The following is a 20,118-nucleotide window of genomic DNA, read 5'->3' as shown; positions in this document are numbered from 1 at the left end:
CATAATTTGAATTATCTCTTTCATTACATTTCTTTCAAGATCAATACAGAATATTCCTATTAGAGAACAAAATGTTTTAATACTTCTATGAGATCACAAAATACGTTAAGAAAGAAGCAAAAGTTCTGCAAATATATCACTAGTTTTTAAACTATTTACTGTGCACAGAACACTGGTCCACAATAGTTCCTATTACAACTGTGAAATATACTAATGGAAATAAAAGTTAACATATTTTGCTTTGGTTTTAGTGACCTAATAGCTTGAAGAAGTTATTCTCTTTTTGTAGTTAGCTAGTGAAAATTAGAGAAGCTTTACTACTACACAGTGCTCAAAAGTTCATAATGAACTTTAAAGCGAAAAATCATTACCATCAGTTTTGTAACAGGAATTCTATAACAGTAATTTTTTGTGATAGTAATCTGAGCAACCACTCTTACATTATCACATAAAATTCAAAGGATTTGAACTACTGGGTGGTAAACAGTATTACCTGATAAAGATTCCTCATATTTGAGAATGTGCTCAACCAAATTGTCAACAAGTTGAGTACAGGCTTTCTTCACAGGTTTATATGAGGCATCCTCTTCTGACTTCAACAGCTGTAGAAGATGAAACAAGGCGATTTAGTTTTAAGAGTAGCATTCATTTACATTGGATGCATGCTAGTTTTATAACAATTACCCCAGATACATAAGGATTTTACACTATAAAATTATTATTTAACTTCTCCATAAAAGTTACATGGTGATGAAAAAACTAAGGGAAGTAAAAAATCAAACCAAAATGCAAGAGAACTAAAGAAAAATTAATTGCAATAAAAAGCCAGAAAGCTTCTATTGATTCTTGCACTGGGATGAAAGTTAACTTTGTATTTAATGAAATAATACAGAAAACAATAATGTAGTCATACTTGCCAGCAGTAAGAAAGGCTTTTAAAAAGCTTAGATAAAAAAGAAGAGATTCAAAAATAATGTTGTTTTTGACGAAGCAAAAAAGTAAAACAAAGATGAAACATAGTTTTCATGAACATTTTAATCAGTTAGCCTTCTTCTATATGACTTTGGGTACCGAAATTGTGTCCACGAAGATCCTTTAATATTTATGTAGGACTGAGACCATACTATAGCCTTTTTTTCAGTGTAGGCATTAGGAGGCTCTGGTTTACTTGTATACTTATTTTATGGTACTCCAGGCTAAAGTAAGATCAAACAAGGTTTTTTAGTTCGAAAATTAACCAGTGCATACTTAAACAGGGCCTACAAGAAATCTAGAGGACTTTTTACAAGGGCCTGTACAGACAGGACAAGGGGCAATGGCCTTAAACTGAAAGAGGGGAGGTTTAGACAAGATATCAGGAGGAAGTTGTTAATTGTGAAGGGGGTGAGACACTGGCACTGGTTGCCCAGAGAAGTTGTGGATAGATGTCCCATTCATGGAAGTGTCCCAGGCCAGGCTGGATGGGGCTTTAGTGGTAGATGTCCCTGGGTAGGGCAGTGGGGTTGGAACTATATGATCTTTAAGTTCACTTCCAACCCAACCATTCTATGATTATTCAAGTGACTATGAAATAAAAACCAAACAAAATCCTCCCCAACCAAGTAGTGAGGCATTTTTGAAACAGATGATATTGAAAGACAGAAACTCATGTCAGAGAGACAAAGAGAACTGCACCAATGAAGACTGAAAAAAAGGTCAGATGTTTAAAGGGCATGATTTAAATTTGACTACTGCAAAGGACTGCTCTTGTAGTCTGCCTTCTAAGTGCTTTAGTACCAAAATACATGTTAAAATTCTAACAATGATCACACTGTATATTCAAAATTCATTACTTACATTTTGAAGAAGCTGTTCAAACCAATCATACCCTGTATCTCTACAAGCTGCCACCTAGAAGTATTTTAGAGAATAAGCTGGTCAATAAAAATGGTATAGGAGGAAAAATTACTCCAATACAGATGTCATCTTAGAAGACCATTAAACATGCATAGATAATATTTTCCTATGCATTCAGTATAATGATTTTCTATTTTTGGAGATCAGAAACTTCTACATTTGAAAAATAGTCCTCACCATTTAAGTGACTCCAGAATTTATACTCCATACAACACAAAGCCTACACATTCCACTGGAGACTGCTGACTCTAATGTAAGCCAAATTTTGGTTCTATAGAACATTTTGCCCAGATTAAAGCACAAATACAATCTTGATTCATCAGAAATGAACACGTTTATATACATGTACATGTGTATTTTTATTTAAACAAACCAAGCCTTCACTGGTATAATATTTCAGTAACAGCTCACAGGTACTTTAAAGTGTCTGGAAAAATGCACACTAGACTACCATTTTGGAAAAGCATGATGAATTTTAAACCTGTAACTGCAAGTAATGAAGTGAATACTTTTATTTGGTATTTACATCTCAGTGTAATGTATATTAAAACATCTCAGTACAGTGGTTTATACACAACACATTTTCAATACAAATTAAAGCATTTTATTTGAAACAGATTTTGTTATTTTGAAGATATTTAAGTTGCAGCTCCTAAAAAGTAGATACAATTATGCAGATACTAGTTTACCCTGACTGAGAACATAACCCTGTTTTTTATTAGAACAGCATATTAAATCTTTAAAAAAAATGTTATTAGCTTTTGGAGAAAATTTTCTTTTAAGAGACAGTGTCTTACTTAGGCTTAACTATATACTGCTACTAGCAATTCGTGGAAAATGTTAAATAAAGTAGAAATTTGGTGTGCTTTAACTGAACAAGTATTTTATACAATCTGAATATAGCATGGTTCCAGTTATTTTTGCCAGCAGATCAGTGAGCATTTAATGCTTCCTACAGCCTGTTCCACTGGATAAATAATTTTGGCATATATTCAATACCAGGAAATATAAAAAGAAAACCCTCTGACAATCAAATTACTGTACTCTAAAAAACTACAGACCATGTATCAAAGATACTAAAAGCATAACCAAATATTGCATACAACTTAACTCAAATTTGTTTAACATACCACATCCGTGATGTTTAGTATTTTCCTTGTCATTGCTTCTTTGTCATGGTGTGGAGTTGGAGTAAACCAGAGCTTCTGGAATGTCTCATTTACTAATTTCTGAAAGGAAGAAAAAAAAAAAAAAAAGAAAAAGGATAAATAAACATATCTTGGCACACAGGTATTATTTCTACTACATTCATATAATAGACTTGATGTGTGCCATTCAGAAGCAATTATTCAACTTAAGTGAGACTGTTGTAGGAAATGTTATCTGAAATGGACACGTATCTACTGTTAGGGTAGTTACACTGACCTCTAAACAAATTTCCACAAAATGATCACTGGGACCTAATGCTACAGAAAATAGTTACCACCTTCCTGCATTAATCTGAATTCTGCAGGACAACACAATACCCTGAGAAGCTGATAATAATAATAAGATTATGATTCGTACTGCATTACTAGCAGCAACAGTAGGTTACTTGGGAATTTTTGAAACAGCTGTGAAAATGGGGGAAAGGGAAGTTAAGTCTTAGCCTAGCATAGGCAGTTTGTTCCCTTCCAACGCTTCTGTATGGAAAAAAAAAATGGAACAGAATGGGAGTGAACAAAATTATGCCCTAACTACTTGTGAGGCATATGGTTCTAAGAAGCTCTCCTCATTCATGAAAACATAAAAAAATACATCAAAAACAATGCTTCCTTTTTTCTAATATTGTTAGAAAGGAAAGGGGAATGAGAAGAGAAATTAAGGTCATCTTCCTTTCCCAGAAGCAGCTTGGATCCAGCTGTTCTACAGTCTTCTTAGAAAGCCACTTGATGTTAACGTATCTCAAGCGGCAAAAAAATATGCTGTAGCTGTAAAGTTTTAGATTTAAAATCCTACTGAGAATGTGATATCAAAATTGTTATAATTGTGTTCTTACTTACCCAGTAATTTTAAACTTATTTTTCCAGATCAAAAAACCATCACTGTAAGGTTTACGATTTAACACAAGTTTTTTTGCCTTCTGCATATACATTGCACAGAGCTACAAATGATTGCATAAGTAAAATTTTAGGAGGGAATAACTGGTCCACTTGAACATTCAGAGCTAATGCTAAATTAACATGGATAAAACCAAATCTGGCATATATTAACATCAAGTCCTAATATTGACTTAAAGTTTCTCTGCAGAAAGAAGTTTTATATGCCAATTTTATGAAACCCCGCAGAAAATAACTTCTTAAAATCTTTTGTCAACAAGAATTGAAAAAAAAAAGTAGAAGATAGAAGAGAAAGAAAAACAAATCAGAGAGCATTTCAGAAAGCTAACACATCTGCTCTAAAAAATCAGAACTGAATAAAAATCATAAATCTTACAAAGGAGCAATGCAGTACTTCTTTCTTTTGGTCAAAATATGTAAACACTAAAATAATGATAATTAAAATCCTAAAGGATATGTTTTATTCTACCTTAATGCCTTCTTCATCATTGACTCTCCGAATCATTTTTACACACATCTCTGTAATTTTGGGAAATGTTGGTTGTTCAATGCAGATATCTCTAAGTATCTTTATGACTCTTTTTCTGACACTGATACCAGTATCCTGTGAACATAAAAGCACTACATTATTGAAAACAAATCAGAAACATAAATTAACTTCTGTATTATATGAATTAATATTTGAAGATTATCCAATTTGACTTGCAAAATTTATTTAGAAAAGGAAGCTAAAAATTCAGGAGTGCGTTTATATAAAATAAATAACTTGTAGCATTTTATTTGCAACAATTTTAAAGGTTGTGTCCCCAGATACCGTACTCCACTCATACCCTCCCATCTAAAAGCGCATGATGTTGTAAATGTACAGTTCCCCTTCCTAATTCAAGAGTTTAGAAGCTAGATGTGATGACGGTTTAGCTACTTTGTTGGAACACACAAGATTTTTTTGTAGATCTGGACTGTAAGACTTCAAGTCTTTGGCTAAAGGAAATAGACAAGGAGACTGACTTCATATACCTTATTAAAATCCTGTTGAATCTGAATGTTAGGATGAATTGCTTTATGCAAGCTCATATGCACATGAAGCTGCTTATCCCCAAAATCCTTCACGAACATGTTCTATCATGTAACTATAGACAGTGAGTAGTACTTGAGAAAAACCTGACATGGATGCTAACAGCTAGTGTTATGTTACAGTTAAATTAACACTGTATTTCATCTGACACTGTATTTAATCTGAATGCCCAGACGAAAAAAAACAAAAAACAATAAAAAACAACCAAACTTTTCATACAAAAACTCTAATAAGAAGCCTTTTAAAACACTAAAAATAGGATAGAGGGCCCAAGCATTTTTAGGTTTGTTTTTTTTTTTCTCTTTTGGATTACAAATGGCATCTTTAGCTTACTGTGCTGTAGATCCTTCTTCATCATACTGCTGAACTGCCCTCAATAACCCATATCTCAGAGAAGCTGATAGAGAAGTGGCAAAATTCCTCATTTCACCTAATCTATGTCTTAATAATGGAATCAAAAGGAATGTACTTCTGGTTCTGATGGGGTACTACTTTCTATGTATGTGTGCCTTTTGATATAATAAACCCTCATGGGAAAAAAGTGGTACATTTTGCAAGGCTGATCTTAAAAGCATGATGCTCCCAATTAAAACAGTAAGATATAATTCACTCTTGGGATCATCATTCCATAAATCAGCTAAAACCAAATTTTTCATGCCACTTATCATTAATATCACAAGTCACCATACCAATATTCTTTCGATCAGCATGTCATAATACTGCTCAGCAAGCTGAGGACGACAGAGCACAAATCTGCCAAGCAGCTCCACAGCTGCTTCTCGTACACTAGTGGAGTTATCCATTAACCGTCCATGAACACCTCGTTGCATATCCAGCTGAAAAGATCAAATGAAACACAGATTCAAAATAAGAAATGAAGACTGGTTTGAAGTATGACAGAAGAATGTATGTGTATAATAGATATTTCCTTTTTTTTACCCTGGCTAGAATACTGGGGTCTACAGCAACAACCTCAGACAAACACTTCATGGCTTTTGTTCGAACAGCAATTGCATTTTCACCAAGTACACGCAGAATCTAAGAAGAGAACAAAAACAAAAATTCAACTGTGTTGCAAAGGTAGTAAACAATTCAACACGCAAAAAAGCAGACAAACAGCATACAAACAATTTAAGTAAAATACTTAATCTGTCTATTAAAAATCAAAAATGTCTTCTCAGACTGCAAAAAGATGCATGCAAATGAAGTTATACGGCACTGAGTGTGGATAGTTATTACATTTGCTACATCTATAAGACTGGTCCAAATGGGATTTACACAGGCTCCGTATGTTCCCTTTACAGCTATAATTTTAAAATCTATTTTCGTCATTCAGTTGTGGCTTTTACCACAGTTCTTCCAACAGAAGAGTTGGACTTAGGCACTGTAATTTTAAGAACGGCTCTTAATGTATGTAGATCAATATAAGTAACACAACCTAAACCAGTACTGCATGTCACCATGACAATATATTAGCATTCTCCTTCCAGAGAAAGGAAAGAAATCACACTGGTCAAACAACACCTTCCAAAGTGACAGTAACATGCATTGCCACTAATTGATAAAGCCGATTTGTATTTTCTAATCAAATTAAGCTCAGTTTCATGAGTTAGTATTATCAAACGAGCGTGCCATGAAACTGGGAAAGTGCATACACATAATTAGATTTTGCCATACACAGATGGGCAAATATAACGAGTGTACAATTTGACATACAAAATGCATGCAAGATAAGGAAACAAAATTACATATGTCAAAAATACTGAACACAAAAGAACACGGTGTTGTCATGGCCCATTAAATACCTATGCTCAACAATGAACAGATACAGCACTACCACAAAAGTGTTTTGAATCAGAAACCAACTGTGTTTCACTGTATCACGATTTCTGGCACAGTTTACCTGTGTTAAATAAATATCGAAGCTCTGGGCAAACGGCCTCATAGAGGCCAAGTAGCGAACAATCAGACATGCATCTTCATAGTCCACAGTATCAGAATTCATCCTGCAACAAATTCCATTTGTTAATTAGGATACGTATATAAAAAATACTTAAAACATCAAATGCATGGCTAATAAAGAAATAAATGGTACTGAAACATACTTTAATGTACTGAACTGAGATGGAGCAGTTTTAATGATGCTGCGAAGAAACTTCTTGCGACTTTCTGCTCTATGCATGATCTGTCCTGTGGTCTCAACATCTTTTGCATGATGAGTTCCTTCAGATGAATCCTCATCCTTCTGAGATTTAATTGCTTTCTCTGTCTCCATAGTTGTATCACGGAACCACTGAGCTACATAAAACTTCCGAGAAAACTAGAGAGATACAGCGGGATACATAGAAAACAGAAAAGGAAAATTAACAGATTTATAACGACATTAAGTGAATCTAATGCATCAACAATATTTGGGAAAAACATAATCAATAGTATATGTGTTAGGGTGACAATCTCATTAAAGCACTAACATGCATACTAGAAAATCACTTCATTCAGTACATGTTACTAGAACTGTTTTCATATACACTTGACACCAGAAAGCTGAAATTTACCACTAATGATGCATCAGTTTCTGTGTTTCTCGTCCAGATAATCTAGTAAAGCCTTCTGCAGCTGTTGAATTTCATCTTCTCCTCCTGAAACCTTTTGGAAGGAAAGAGAGAGATATAAAACAAAATACTGCACAGTGATAATTATACTCTGAAAATTTGCATGTCCACATATAACATACACTGAAGTCAGTTGCTTTGATAATTGCAGAACATTAACAATTTTTTCAATTACTTATAAACTGCATGGAGGCTGAAACAAATTAGACAGTGGCTCTAAGTTCTAAAAAGACTGAGAGCAGAGTAAGACTTTTTAAAAAAGACTGACTGATTTGACTGATTTTCATTCTATGGTCTTGTGTGAAGACCCTCTGTCACAGAGGGAAAAAGAAAGGCTGAAATCACACAGAGCAAACTAACTCAGGGTTTTAAAACAGAGAAGTCACCATTAGCTGACTTACCAAAACCAAAACAGTGAACAGTTAGCAGTTCACAAAAAAAATGCATAGCATCCATATGAAATATACAAGCCCACATTTTTAAAAGGACACACAGAATCTGAGATTTTCTCATCACACTCTGTACTCCACAGCTCCCAAATGCATACACAGCTTTGATAATTGTTGCCACCCTTGCAAAGCTGGAGAGCATTAGCAAAAATGCAAATATGAATATGCATGCTCTGATGAAAATAATATGCAAGTCCAATAAAAAAAAAAAGTAGAATGTATGTCATTCAGAATTATGAACAATGAAGACCAATTTTCCACAATGCCTCTTTTCAAACATCTTTAAAATTTTCAAGATTTTTAATGGGTACATCTCAAGCTAGCTGTCATGGGATTTTTCACACACTTGTTTAAGGATTCTTGCTATAGATCCTTGATCCATTTTGCTAGTGACTGCATCTTTCCTCAGTCTTGCAGCTACAGTTCCAAGGTAGTCAAGTGATGCAACTCTTAATGCCATTTCTGTAGATTTGTTACTGAACTGGTGAACCTAAGAAAAACAGAATAAAACTGTTAAAAACAAATAGTTATGCAGCTGAGATTCTTCTCAGAAGAGACTGTTTGATCTTATTAAAATTCCACTTATCTGCCCATGCTGAATACAATTATGTAATCTACTATTACATCACAAATACACTATTCATTTTACATTACTCTTTTCCTTCAAATGCATCTGTTAGTACTGTCTCTTTTCAAATATGCTTATTAGTTTTGTGGGTTTTTAATATGCATTTTCATAAATAAACTGGACAACATACAATAGCATCGCTCTTAAGCACCATAATCCAATTTCCTCATTATTCATAAAAGTATGAAGAAAGTTACATTTCATCCAGAACAGGACCATGAAATATTTTTCCAAGAAACACCTCATACTGAAGAACAATTCTCATGGAACATGCTGACAAAAACATTAACATTCTGTAATTACAAGTAAGTGCTATTACTGGTAAAAACCCTAACTACTTACTTATTTTAAGGTTCTGTGCTTAAAAGTATAGTCCAGAGAAGACATGTAACATGAATAATTACAGCCATTAGCCTGACTTTACTCCAAAAGATTATCTACACTTACTAGATTCTACATGGAGGTAATTTTCGTGTTGGAAATGTCATGGAATAGTGGAAGTGGATTTCCACGAGGAACTGTATACATATGATTTTTAACAAGTTCCATATCAATGATTCCCTAACCCAAATTTTATTATTTACATATTAAATAGTAGTGATACACATAAGAAAATCCTTAAATGCTGTATGTGTGCCAACAATCAGAAAGCATTCTTGTAGTTCAGCTGAAATGAGACTTCATTGTAGTAAGAAATAAATTTATATAACATCTTAAAACAAGAATCCCTTACCAATAGCCTTCCTAATAAGCTAAGTAGCAACTCTGCAGCTGGCCATTCTGGTTTATTGACTGTGGAGAGAAGATCTTGAATGAAGTTCTCAAACAGGGGTCTGTAATCTTCTTCCCCTTGTTTACTGCCACACCTGTTTAAAACCAGATGCATTCTGTAAGCGAATTTAAGAGCCACTTAAACCTTTTTTTCTGATGTAAACAAAAGTAATCCTAAGCTTAATTAGAAAATCAGCTTTCTGCAATTCTAAGAAATGTGTCTGAAATGTGCTCTATTCATTTACAGAGAAATAATTAAGTTACCAATGCAAGTTGCACTGCAAGTAATGAAGCTAATTCATGATAGTAGAACTTTGTTCCTAAGATTTTTTTTATTTATTGCTTTGAGTTAAAGTCTGGGTTAAATCGGAGGGACAATGTACATAAAATTGTGAAGCTCAAGCTGTCATGGGCTGTTTACATTCCTTAAGCTTGGTCTAATATATCTGACAATGATAAGATGTCTCAGTATTTTGTTCCACAAAGGTTAAAATCACAATGCAAAAAAAATTCAAAAGATAACATACCTGATAGAGTCTCACACGTGGCATTCCCAACTTTAAGGATACCAGAACTATGCAGAGAGTCTACTAGATGGCTATTATATAACCTTTCAGCTCAAAAGTAGAAATTAACACAATAAAAACCTCAGAACTTATTCTTAGAAATCCATCAGTTACACAGGCATGTTTTCTTTTAATCCCTGCTGAGCTATTATTGACATTCCTAACTTTAGCTAAATGAAAGTAATTTTTAGGGTTTTTTATATCTTTGTCATTCTGATGACTGAATGAATATGGTTTCACTACTTCAATATTTACTTGGCCTTCTTTTCCAGGCTTCAGATGAGTAACAGGTCCCTAATAAAGGGATCCTACATGAACTATCAAACAATATTCTTAAATGTAGAAAGAACTCTCTAAAGAATTTCTGTTCCATAAACATTTTTGTCCAGGCAGGTACCTCTCCAAGGGCAGGCCTCTGAGGGTTCTATACAGTATATTTATATACGTAACTTTATAAGTAGACATTTTTTAACAAGAAGAATTACAGATATCTGCATGTCTACGGGGGTATGATATAACAGACATCACAGAAACACAGTGGAATGGCTCCTATGACTGGAGTGTTGGAATGGAAGGCTACAGGCTCTTTAGACAGGCCCAGCAGATGGGGAGGGCTAGTTGCTATTTACGCCAGTGAGAGGCTGGAGATTATGGAACTCTGTCTGGGGACAGGTGATCAGCCAACAGAGAGTTTGTGGGCCAGGGTTAATGGGAGAACAGCGATGGGAGACATTACTGTGGTGATCTGTTACAGACCACCTGATCAAGAGGACTCTATGGATGAAGCACTATATAGAAAGATAGGAACAGCCTCACACTTGCAGGTCCTTGTCCTCATGAGGGACTTCAACCACCCTCATATCTGTTGGAGCGATGGTACGGCATGGCACAAGCAATACATAAGTTTCCTCGACTGTGTGGAAGACAGCTTCCTTCTGTAAGTAACAGAGGAGCTGACAAGGAGAGGTGTCATGCTTGACCTTGTGCTCACCAACAGGGAAGGACTGGTTGGAAATGTTATGTTCCAGGGCAGCCTTTGTTGTAGCCATCATGAGATGGTAGAGTTTGAGATCCTCAGGACAGTGAGAAGAGCGTACACTTCAAGAGAGCAGACTCTGGCCTCTTCAAGAACCTGCTGAGTTAGGTTCCATGGGATACAGACCTAGAGGGCAGGGAGGCCCAAGACTGTTGGCTGATATTCAAGGATCACCTACTACAAGCTCAGGAGTGCTGTGGCTGGAACTAGACAATCCTAAGGTCCCTTACAAGCCTAACTATTCTATGATCCTATGATTCTATGATTCTATTTATCACTGAAAAGTAATTACATTTATGTTAAGGTATGACAAACTTGGAGTTGGTTTCATCAGTACACTAGAAAATGTGACATTACTTACTTCTTAAGGAAAATAGAAAGGAAGTTTTGTGCTGTTCTCATGGCTGTTTCATATGAATTAGTAATAAGCACATCTTGATCCACCTAAGAATAGCAAGACATATTTTTCTATTATTTTAGCACACATAGAAATATGATCCCAGATTAGCATTTCTAATACACAAAAAATTACTGTAGATATGAATGTATAATATTTGGACTGGAGCACCTCCCATATGAAGACAGGCTGAGAAAGTTGGGGCTGTTCAGCCTGGAGAAGAGAAGGCTGCGTGGAGACCTCATAGCAACCTTCCAGTATCTGAAGGGGGCCTACAGGGATGCTGGGGAGGGACTATTCCTTAGGGACTGTAGTTATAGGACAAGGGGTAACGGGGTTGAAACTTAAACAGCAGAGGTTTAGATTGGATATAAGGAAGAAATTCTTGACTGTGAGGATGGTGAGGCACTGGAATGGGTTGCCCAGGGAGGTTGTGAATGCTCCATCCCTGGCAGAGTTCAAGGCCAGGTTGGATGAAGCCCTTGGGTGATATGGTTTAGTGTGAGGTGTCCCTGCCCATGGCAGGGGGGGTTGGAACTAGATGATCTTAAGGTCCTTTCCAACCCTATTCTATGATTATATGATTACCAGAGCACTATAATGAAGTATTATACCCACTGTCATTCCTGCACAAAAAAAAAATTAAAATATCTTACTTTCTTGTTTGATTCTTCCTCTGAGTTAGAATCCTTTTCTGCTGATGGTAAGTGCACCACACACTGAATAAGCTGCAGAACTAGTGCTGTTACCATCTGAATATACATTGGCTCTCCATCCGTGTCACTGCTGTTTAACCTGTTAATAAGAAAAGACAGCATTAACACTAAAACTAAAAAAAAAAAAAAAAACCAACAAAAAACCCAACCCCAAAAGCTAAAACTTTTTGATCCTAAACAGTGTCTTTCTAAAATTATTACCACAGCTATAAATCTGTGTTCTAGACATTTATCTAGTGATTTGTTTCTCTCTTATGGTTAAAACAAATGAAGTTTCTTTTCAGGCAGAAGAGGTGAACTGACAGAGCCTCAGGATGTGCTATCAGAGTCACTGTGAAGCTTAGCAGCAGAAAATTCTGCAGGAATATTTAATAAACCAGACACCTCCATGTGAAGGCCAGGATTATAGGATTATAATGCATAAGGCCATATCAATTTCCAACATAAAACCAAAAAACCTCCCCAAACTGCTCCCATAACAATGCATTTTTACTTTGATTTCATTAATATAAACTACATATATTAATATATATTATATATTATTTAATGCATATGAAATGCACAACAACAGAAAATAGTGACCATGACGTGGACTGACTTCTGGGAGAGTCCATGTTTCTCCCATGAGAAACAGTATGACATTTACTACCCTTATACACATGAACACCATCTACTGCTACCCTTAACATGGAAAGTTGATAATCCCTGACATATTTCTCCCCAGATTATAAAATTACCTACGGGGCACAACACAGATTGTAATTATCTTTATGAAGTCATCTTTGACTGCTTTTAGATAGAAAAAATTTTGATCAGATTTTGTGTAAGTTGTACCCTTCATATCTATAGCCAGTTAGAGAATGCCCTTTAACAGACCAGAGTTAGGACTCTGCAGATGAAGATTGCAATCACTGTGGCCCTGAGATAGTGATTTCCTTGTGATACAAATCCTAATTCAAAGAATTTATGCTCCTATTCCTATCACCCTCCCATTTGCTAGTCTCTCTGATATCTATAACCAAAGCAATAGGAAACACTAGGAACAAGCACTTAGGTTAATGGCAGGGTCACTGAATTCAACTTCAAAGTTTCAGTGTATTTTTTTTTCCCAGATATTTCCTTTTCATCCACCTGGCATTGGACAAAACATTTAATTGACTATTTGTGTCTCTGAGGGCAAAATGTGTGCAAGCAAGGATCAAAATCAACACAAAATCCAAAAGTTTTAGAATAATATAAAGTGTCTCAACCTAAATTTTAACTGAAATCTACTTCAGGTCAGCCCATCTCTTAGACTGAACCTGAACCTGAACCTATACTATTATTCTGAAGATACACTGAAATCCAGTGTAAGTGCTTAAAAGACAGTCACAGCAAGCAGAGTAGTTCCTAAATGAAATTCATTGAAAGACATACAAGACTGATTTTCGCCCTTGAAACAGTGCTCTATAACTTCATGCAAACAGAACCAAAGCACTTTTCAACAAAAGAACTCTGAATGCATACTAACATTACAGTCATTTACATCCTTAGACAAACAATAAGATCGTACTTTTGTAAGCAGGCATAAACATGATGGCATAAGGAACAGTGATTATTGCAACACATCTATCAGGTAATTTTGCACTTTTTTTTTTTTTTAAATATCAACTTGTAATAAAATACAGCTTGTGGAATCACAGATTTTTAAAGCTGTTAATCTTGAATCTGAAAATCCTGTATCTACAAAATCATAAATGCTGCTGTCTACAAGTTATTAACTTATGTCAGAAATTACCTGAAGTTTCTCAAACTCCTCTTGCTAGTTGGTAGTCTTGCAAGGGAAGTAAAAATTTCTTCTAGTATTAGCTGCCTATGTTTTTCATATCTGGAGAACACCTATTTAATAGTTACAGGATTGTTAGCAAATTATTACACGAAATACATTTGTGTAATACATTAAACATAAATACATTTAAGAAATTCTTCAAATACATTTGAAAAATTATACACTTAATATACATTTGAAAATACATTTAAATATATTTAAAATGTGTTCTTAAATATTTCTTATATACATTTAAAAAATATATGTAGAAACATACATTTTACATGATGCTTACACAAACTGTAATTAATGCACACCTTGTTTTTAAGGCATTATTTTGTTTTTTCAAACAAGCATTTCATTATTTTTTTTTCAAATCTATATTTAAATGTATCCAAATAACATTAATTTATGACAGCTCTCAAAAATATTGTATATTTTAAGAATTTTTGTCAGTGGTAAAATCCACTGTACAAGAAAGTCAAACAGTGTAATACTAAGCTTTCAGACTCCTGTCCAGAGCAAAACTCTGTGGTAACATACATTACATGAACACATGTAGTGTTGGAGAGCACATTTGAGAAACAAGTTTTACTTAATATCCTAAGCTTTAATGTTTGCCTGAAATGACATATTCTTTCAATTTACAAGGACAGGATAGTAGACCTTTCCTCTCCTTTTGTTTAGGCAGAATAATGGAGTATATCATCCATACAAAGATGGAAAACTCCCATTTTAAGAAGCAAATCTGTGTGGTGATGAATTCTTTCAGAAATAGTATTTCATCTGCCCTCTGAATTTTTCACATAGCCATCTATGTGAACCTCATATGGCTATTTCCTCCTATGAGGAAATAAACTGATTCTATTACATAGGAAATTTTTTTACATTGCTAAGATTCCTTAAGACAAAAATGGACAGCTAAGAGAAAAGGGCTTGTGTTTAGACTTTAAATGACACAATCAAAACTAAGAAGTTCTTTCCTATAGAGTATTCTGCAAACAGGGGCAGCTCAGGCAGATTTAATACTGTCCTAAACTGTAAAAAATATTCAAGAATAACATTAGTTTTAATCTCAAATTCTCTATCAGACAGAAAATACAGCCCATGTAAATGCCCTAATAACTCTCAGTACTGGAGGAACGTGAAACCCCAAATTAAAAAGTACTTACTGCTGTCACTAACTTGATGGCACATAACTGTAGTTCACTGACATTTTCTACAAAGAAAGGTGTTATTCCCATAGATGATACCTATCAATGGAAATAAATTGCTGTAAACATATTTGACTAACAAACTTGTATTTATGCTGTTTCACAAGCAGGTTATTTATTTAGCATGTAAAGTAGTCAGCAAGATGCATTACTTTCAAGTAAAGTTATAAAAGGGTATTAGAACACAAGTCTGATGAGAAGTAGTTGAGGGAACTGGGGTTGTTTAGCCTGGAGACAAGGAGGCTCAGGGATACCTCATAACTCTCTACAACTACCTGGAAGGAGGTGGTAGCAAGGTGGGGGTCAGTCTACTCCCAAGAAACAAGTGATAGGACAAGAGGAAATGGCCTCAATTCATGCCAGGTGAGGTTTAGATTTGACATTAGGAAAAACTTCATGGAAAGGATTGTCAAGCATTAGAACAGGCTGCCCAGGGAAGTGGTGGAGACACCCTCCCTGGAGATACGTGACAGAAGTGTAGATGTGGCACTTAGGGACGTGGTTTAGTAGTGCACTTTGCAGTCTTAGGTCAATGGTTGGACTTGATGATCTTAAGGGTCTTTTCCAACCCAAATGATTCTTTGATTCCATTCTATGTATGAGATAATTCAATTGCACACATCAAACTATTAACTTTAAATACCAAAAATATTATCAGTAATCAGAAGAGATGTAAAACATTAATACCACACAACCCCTCACCAAAAATATCTAGAAAAACTAAGTTATTTTATCTTACAGTTAACAGTGCTGAAACTATAAAACACCAAGTTAAAGCATAATGGTGATTTATATGCTTTAACTTGGTGTTTTATAGTTTGCTATATAGATATATAGTATATATATATAGATGTGCTTTGGGATATAGTTTAGCAGGGGACTTGGCGGTGTTGGGTTAACATTGATCTTAAAGGTCTTTTCCAACCTAAATGAGTCTATGATTTTACATTTTAATACAATCAGGTTAAACTTTACTTAAGTGTACAAGAAAAGGCATTAAAGACCTCAACATTAAATGCTCTCTCCTGCAAATCATCTACTACACAACAAACAAGTCACTCTGATGTCAGTAATTTGAAAGTTTATACTGAGTTCATACTTTGTGTCACTGAGACAATCATTCTTCATATTCTCCCTGGGAAAATAAAACCCAAACATTCTAAGACAGAATTTTTCTCATAAAGCTTACCTGAAGAATAGTCGTATCAGTAAGAAGCTGTATCTCTAGCAACTCTGACAAGCTGCTGACAATATCACAAACTTTGTTATACAACATCACTATAACTCTTTGCTTGTGGGTGGAACACTTGGCACGTTTTGCTTTTGAGCTTAAAACACCACCTAGAAAACAAAAAATATCTTTACTAATTTTTCAACATTTCACATGAAATACAAGAACTATAATATTTCTAAAAACTGTCCTCAAAAAAAACTGGATAACTACAGCCTTTGCAAGAGCAATTGCTCAGAAAGGAAAATTATTTAGTAGCATCAGCTGGAAAGCAAGAATTTCACAATATTATTTTTTCATAATTGTTCTAAATTCTGGATCCAAGGTTTTTGAAAAGGTTCTTGCAGTAGGATATCTGAATCTAAAGGTACGTACATGACCACAAAATGTTAAATGCTAAATAGGTTTCACTGAAATAAATCATTATATACACAGAAATAATGTCTACAAAATGAATCATTCCTGCATATACGCAGAAGTTGAACTTCACACAAACTTCTAAATACCTTAGTCTAAATACTTCGGTTACACTGACATTATTACAGTAAAACAAGATTTTGTATGAGTCAAGTTATTCACAGGACATATTTCCTTCATTGTTTTTTTACTGTATACTTCATCATCCTCACACTAACACAAAGCATTAATTCACAATGTTGTATATGATATGGAAGAGCTATCAGTATAAGAGTTGCGTATAAAAATCTTATTCCAGAAAGTCATATCACTCCATCATCATACAGTAGATGTGTTTTGGTATTTTTTAATGTAGAAGATTTTAAAAAATTCCTTAGCATACTAACCACCATGAGGATCCACTCTATAAACAGGATCATACTGAGGATAAAGTGTGTTCTGCAAATGAAATTTCGTGTATTGAATAACTCTTTCTATTACGTCCTCAATATATACAGCTTTAGGCATATTTGGTGATGTCATAATATTGATAGCAGTAAGACAAGCATCAGCAGATTTTGTCACTCTTTCCATAATAAGATCTCTCCATAATCTCTCCTCATCTTCAGTGTCATTGTTCTGTAACAGGCAAGAAAAACAGGCTAATGTGAAGAAGTAAAATTTTTATAATTACCAAGTAAAAGATAATAAGATTAAATTAATATACTTACATACATGCATGTATAAAATATTTTTCTCTTGGATACAAAACCAGTTTGTTTTAGAAATCAAGTAATGTTTGTATTATCAGCAATATATTTGTAGTATGTCTCCCTAAGCTACCAGTCTTTAAAAGCCTCACTGTATTTTTCTGTTAGAACATAAAGAAGCTTTCTGTGTATCATTTGGAACTTCCCACTATGAAGGAAGACTGCTGTACCTTAAGCAAAATCTAAACTCATTCTTCTAGAGTTTTTTTTCAGTGGCCTGTGCACACCAGGTGCTGCTTTGATCAGTCTAATTTTTTGCCACTAGAGGGAATGATTACACAAAAAAGACTGTTACAGGTTACATAAAACTCCTAAGTACACAATCTTCTCTTCTTCCTGGGCCAACATATCAATGGTTTCAAAACATTTCTTATCAAGTATGTCTATTCAGATATAGCACAGGGCACAGAATCTCTGTATTACTGTTTGTCCAAGTTACAAAAACAAATATGCAGGAAGCTAATTATGACCACCCAGGAGTACTTAAATATTGTAAGAACATTAGTTATAGCAAAAGCAGGTAGAATTTTTCATAGCTTTTCTGGTGCTGATATAACCCACAGAGAAAAACATCTTTCTTGCCTGCCTGACACCATAGTTCAAAACCGTTGGCTTTCATTGTAAAAATAAGAGCTTGGTGAAACCATATCAACTTTTTTCCCTTTGTGGTAAGAGAATCTGAAACAGTATCACAGTGCATTATAAATACAATATTTGTAAAATAAACACAAATCTGAAAATCAGGAGATCTCTGTAAATTTCTTGCATATATCGGTGGCTTAAAAAAAACCCAAAACTCCAAGCAGTTTTAAATAATTTCTTTTTTTTTTTCTTCATTAGTTTTGGAAACTAGAAGAATACACAAGTCTACTCCTGCTCTGGAAAACATCTTCACATGGAGGTAGGATATCTTCACTAAAGTAAGCTTAATCCTTCGTAGAGGTTTTCTTTGCCATAATGATTTGAATCATCTTCAATACATTTGAAGAAAAACCTAAAACTTTTTTGGCTAAAGATTGCTTTTTTTTCTAATCAAAGTTTTGTCTCTGAATTGCAATAATTGGACAATTTAATTCACTGCTTACTAATCTTGAGTTTTGGTATATAAAACTAAAAAAATTATCACTTTAAAGCCATTTGCGTAAAGACTTAATAACAGTGAAATAGAGCAGGCAAGCCAGCTTTTTTTTTTTAAGTTATTTTTCATATTGCTAAAGACATTCAGAACCATATAATGAAACTTTGAAAACCCTACAGACTATCTAGATGAAAGTATTTAGGTTCAAATAATGTATCTCTGGTTTTTATTTGCAAGTTCAAATTCTTTCTTTTGAAAGAATTACTCTATTTATGCAGATTAAACACTTCTTTCATAAAAATTAAGAACTCTGTTCTTGCTAGAATATTATATTTACTAGAAAGTGTAGAAATAAATATGACGTGCAGTATCTTACATCAATTTCATTAAAACTCTAAATCCCCATTTATCTTATGTGTATCACGAAAAAAATAGAAAACACTTAGACTTCCTGATAGTTTTGTTTACATTGACAATTTTACCTTTGCAGCATAACAACAGACCTAGATAAAGGTTCATTTCTTAATGCTCAGGAGAATACACTCTGTGCGAAACCTCTAGTACTTCTTTCATTGTGTAAGGGATGTTTTATACACATCTAGTGAAGTAGCAAAGAAATGACCAATGGTGCAAATTGCACCAGTTACCATGAATATTTCAGGATCAAACTATAATATTTAAAATTGAAACACCCCCCCCCCCTTCCAGTTTCTCCCAAAACACCTGTTATTAATACTGTTACAAAACAAGCTTAGCACTGAAAAAAAAATATGATCAATGAATTTTACTTCAAATATTAAAACCTGACAATCTTAATCACATACATATTATATCCAAAATCCTTCACACATACACAGTATTTGCAGCTCTCACTATTTAGGACTCAAGTAAAGAAAACTCTATTCTACACAATGTTGAGAAATTATGTAATTTGAAACTCACATGGTTAAGTAATGTAGAAAGCTTTGATCCATCTTGAATATTCTTCTCCAAAATATTCAGGACTTTTACTGTTTTTTCTGTTGAGAGCTAAAACAAGAAAAGAAACAAATAAAAAAACTGCAGGAACATAAAGGCTTCCAAATTGCTGAAAAGAATACCCATGGTTGATATAGAACTTGTCATATAATCTGAAGCACTGATACTGTAAGCAATTTGATATAAGGTGAATGATGATAATGTAACTAAAACTAGGTGAAATATATTCTAAGACTGCAAACAAAGTGCATTTTCAAACAGCAAAATCTATAGAAAAAGATTTAAAATTGCATAACTCTCATTAATGTTGTAGAGTTATACACTTTTGCTTCTAAAACAGAAACTGACCAAATCCAAGTATCAATCACAAAATCAAACTGACTGTATAAAGTTTTATCA

General features: G+C 34.2%; 1 protein-coding gene across 1 annotated transcript in view; it reads right to left on the bottom strand.

The window, feature by feature from the left end:
- The window catches only part of NIPBL (NIPBL cohesin loading factor), a 152,613-nt gene that overhangs the window by 14,887 nt on the left and 117,608 nt on the right, over positions 1 to 20,118 (bottom strand). Inside the window, 19 exon segments of the mRNA XM_034072647.1 lie at positions 494 to 602; positions 1,837 to 1,890; positions 3,027 to 3,125; positions 4,465 to 4,599; positions 5,760 to 5,906; positions 6,010 to 6,108; positions 6,974 to 7,076; positions 7,176 to 7,390; positions 7,626 to 7,652; positions 7,654 to 7,716; positions 8,478 to 8,621; positions 9,493 to 9,625; positions 11,494 to 11,576; positions 12,186 to 12,324; positions 14,023 to 14,123; positions 15,225 to 15,305; positions 16,456 to 16,607; positions 17,301 to 17,532; positions 19,684 to 19,770. Coding sequence (XP_033928538.1) covers positions 494 to 602; positions 1,837 to 1,890; positions 3,027 to 3,125; positions 4,465 to 4,599; positions 5,760 to 5,906; positions 6,010 to 6,108; positions 6,974 to 7,076; positions 7,176 to 7,390; positions 7,626 to 7,652; positions 7,654 to 7,716; positions 8,478 to 8,621; positions 9,493 to 9,625; positions 11,494 to 11,576; positions 12,186 to 12,324; positions 14,023 to 14,123; positions 15,225 to 15,305; positions 16,456 to 16,607; positions 17,301 to 17,532; positions 19,684 to 19,770 — 2,203 coding nt within the window.

This window comes from Melopsittacus undulatus, chromosome Z (genome assembly GCF_012275295.1).
Source record: "Melopsittacus undulatus isolate bMelUnd1 chromosome Z, bMelUnd1.mat.Z, whole genome shotgun sequence".
Classification (NCBI taxonomy): domain Eukaryota; kingdom Metazoa; phylum Chordata; class Aves; order Psittaciformes; family Psittaculidae; genus Melopsittacus; species Melopsittacus undulatus.
Note: the sequence above shows the minus strand (reverse complement) of the source record. Positions and strands in the feature narration are given on the sequence as shown.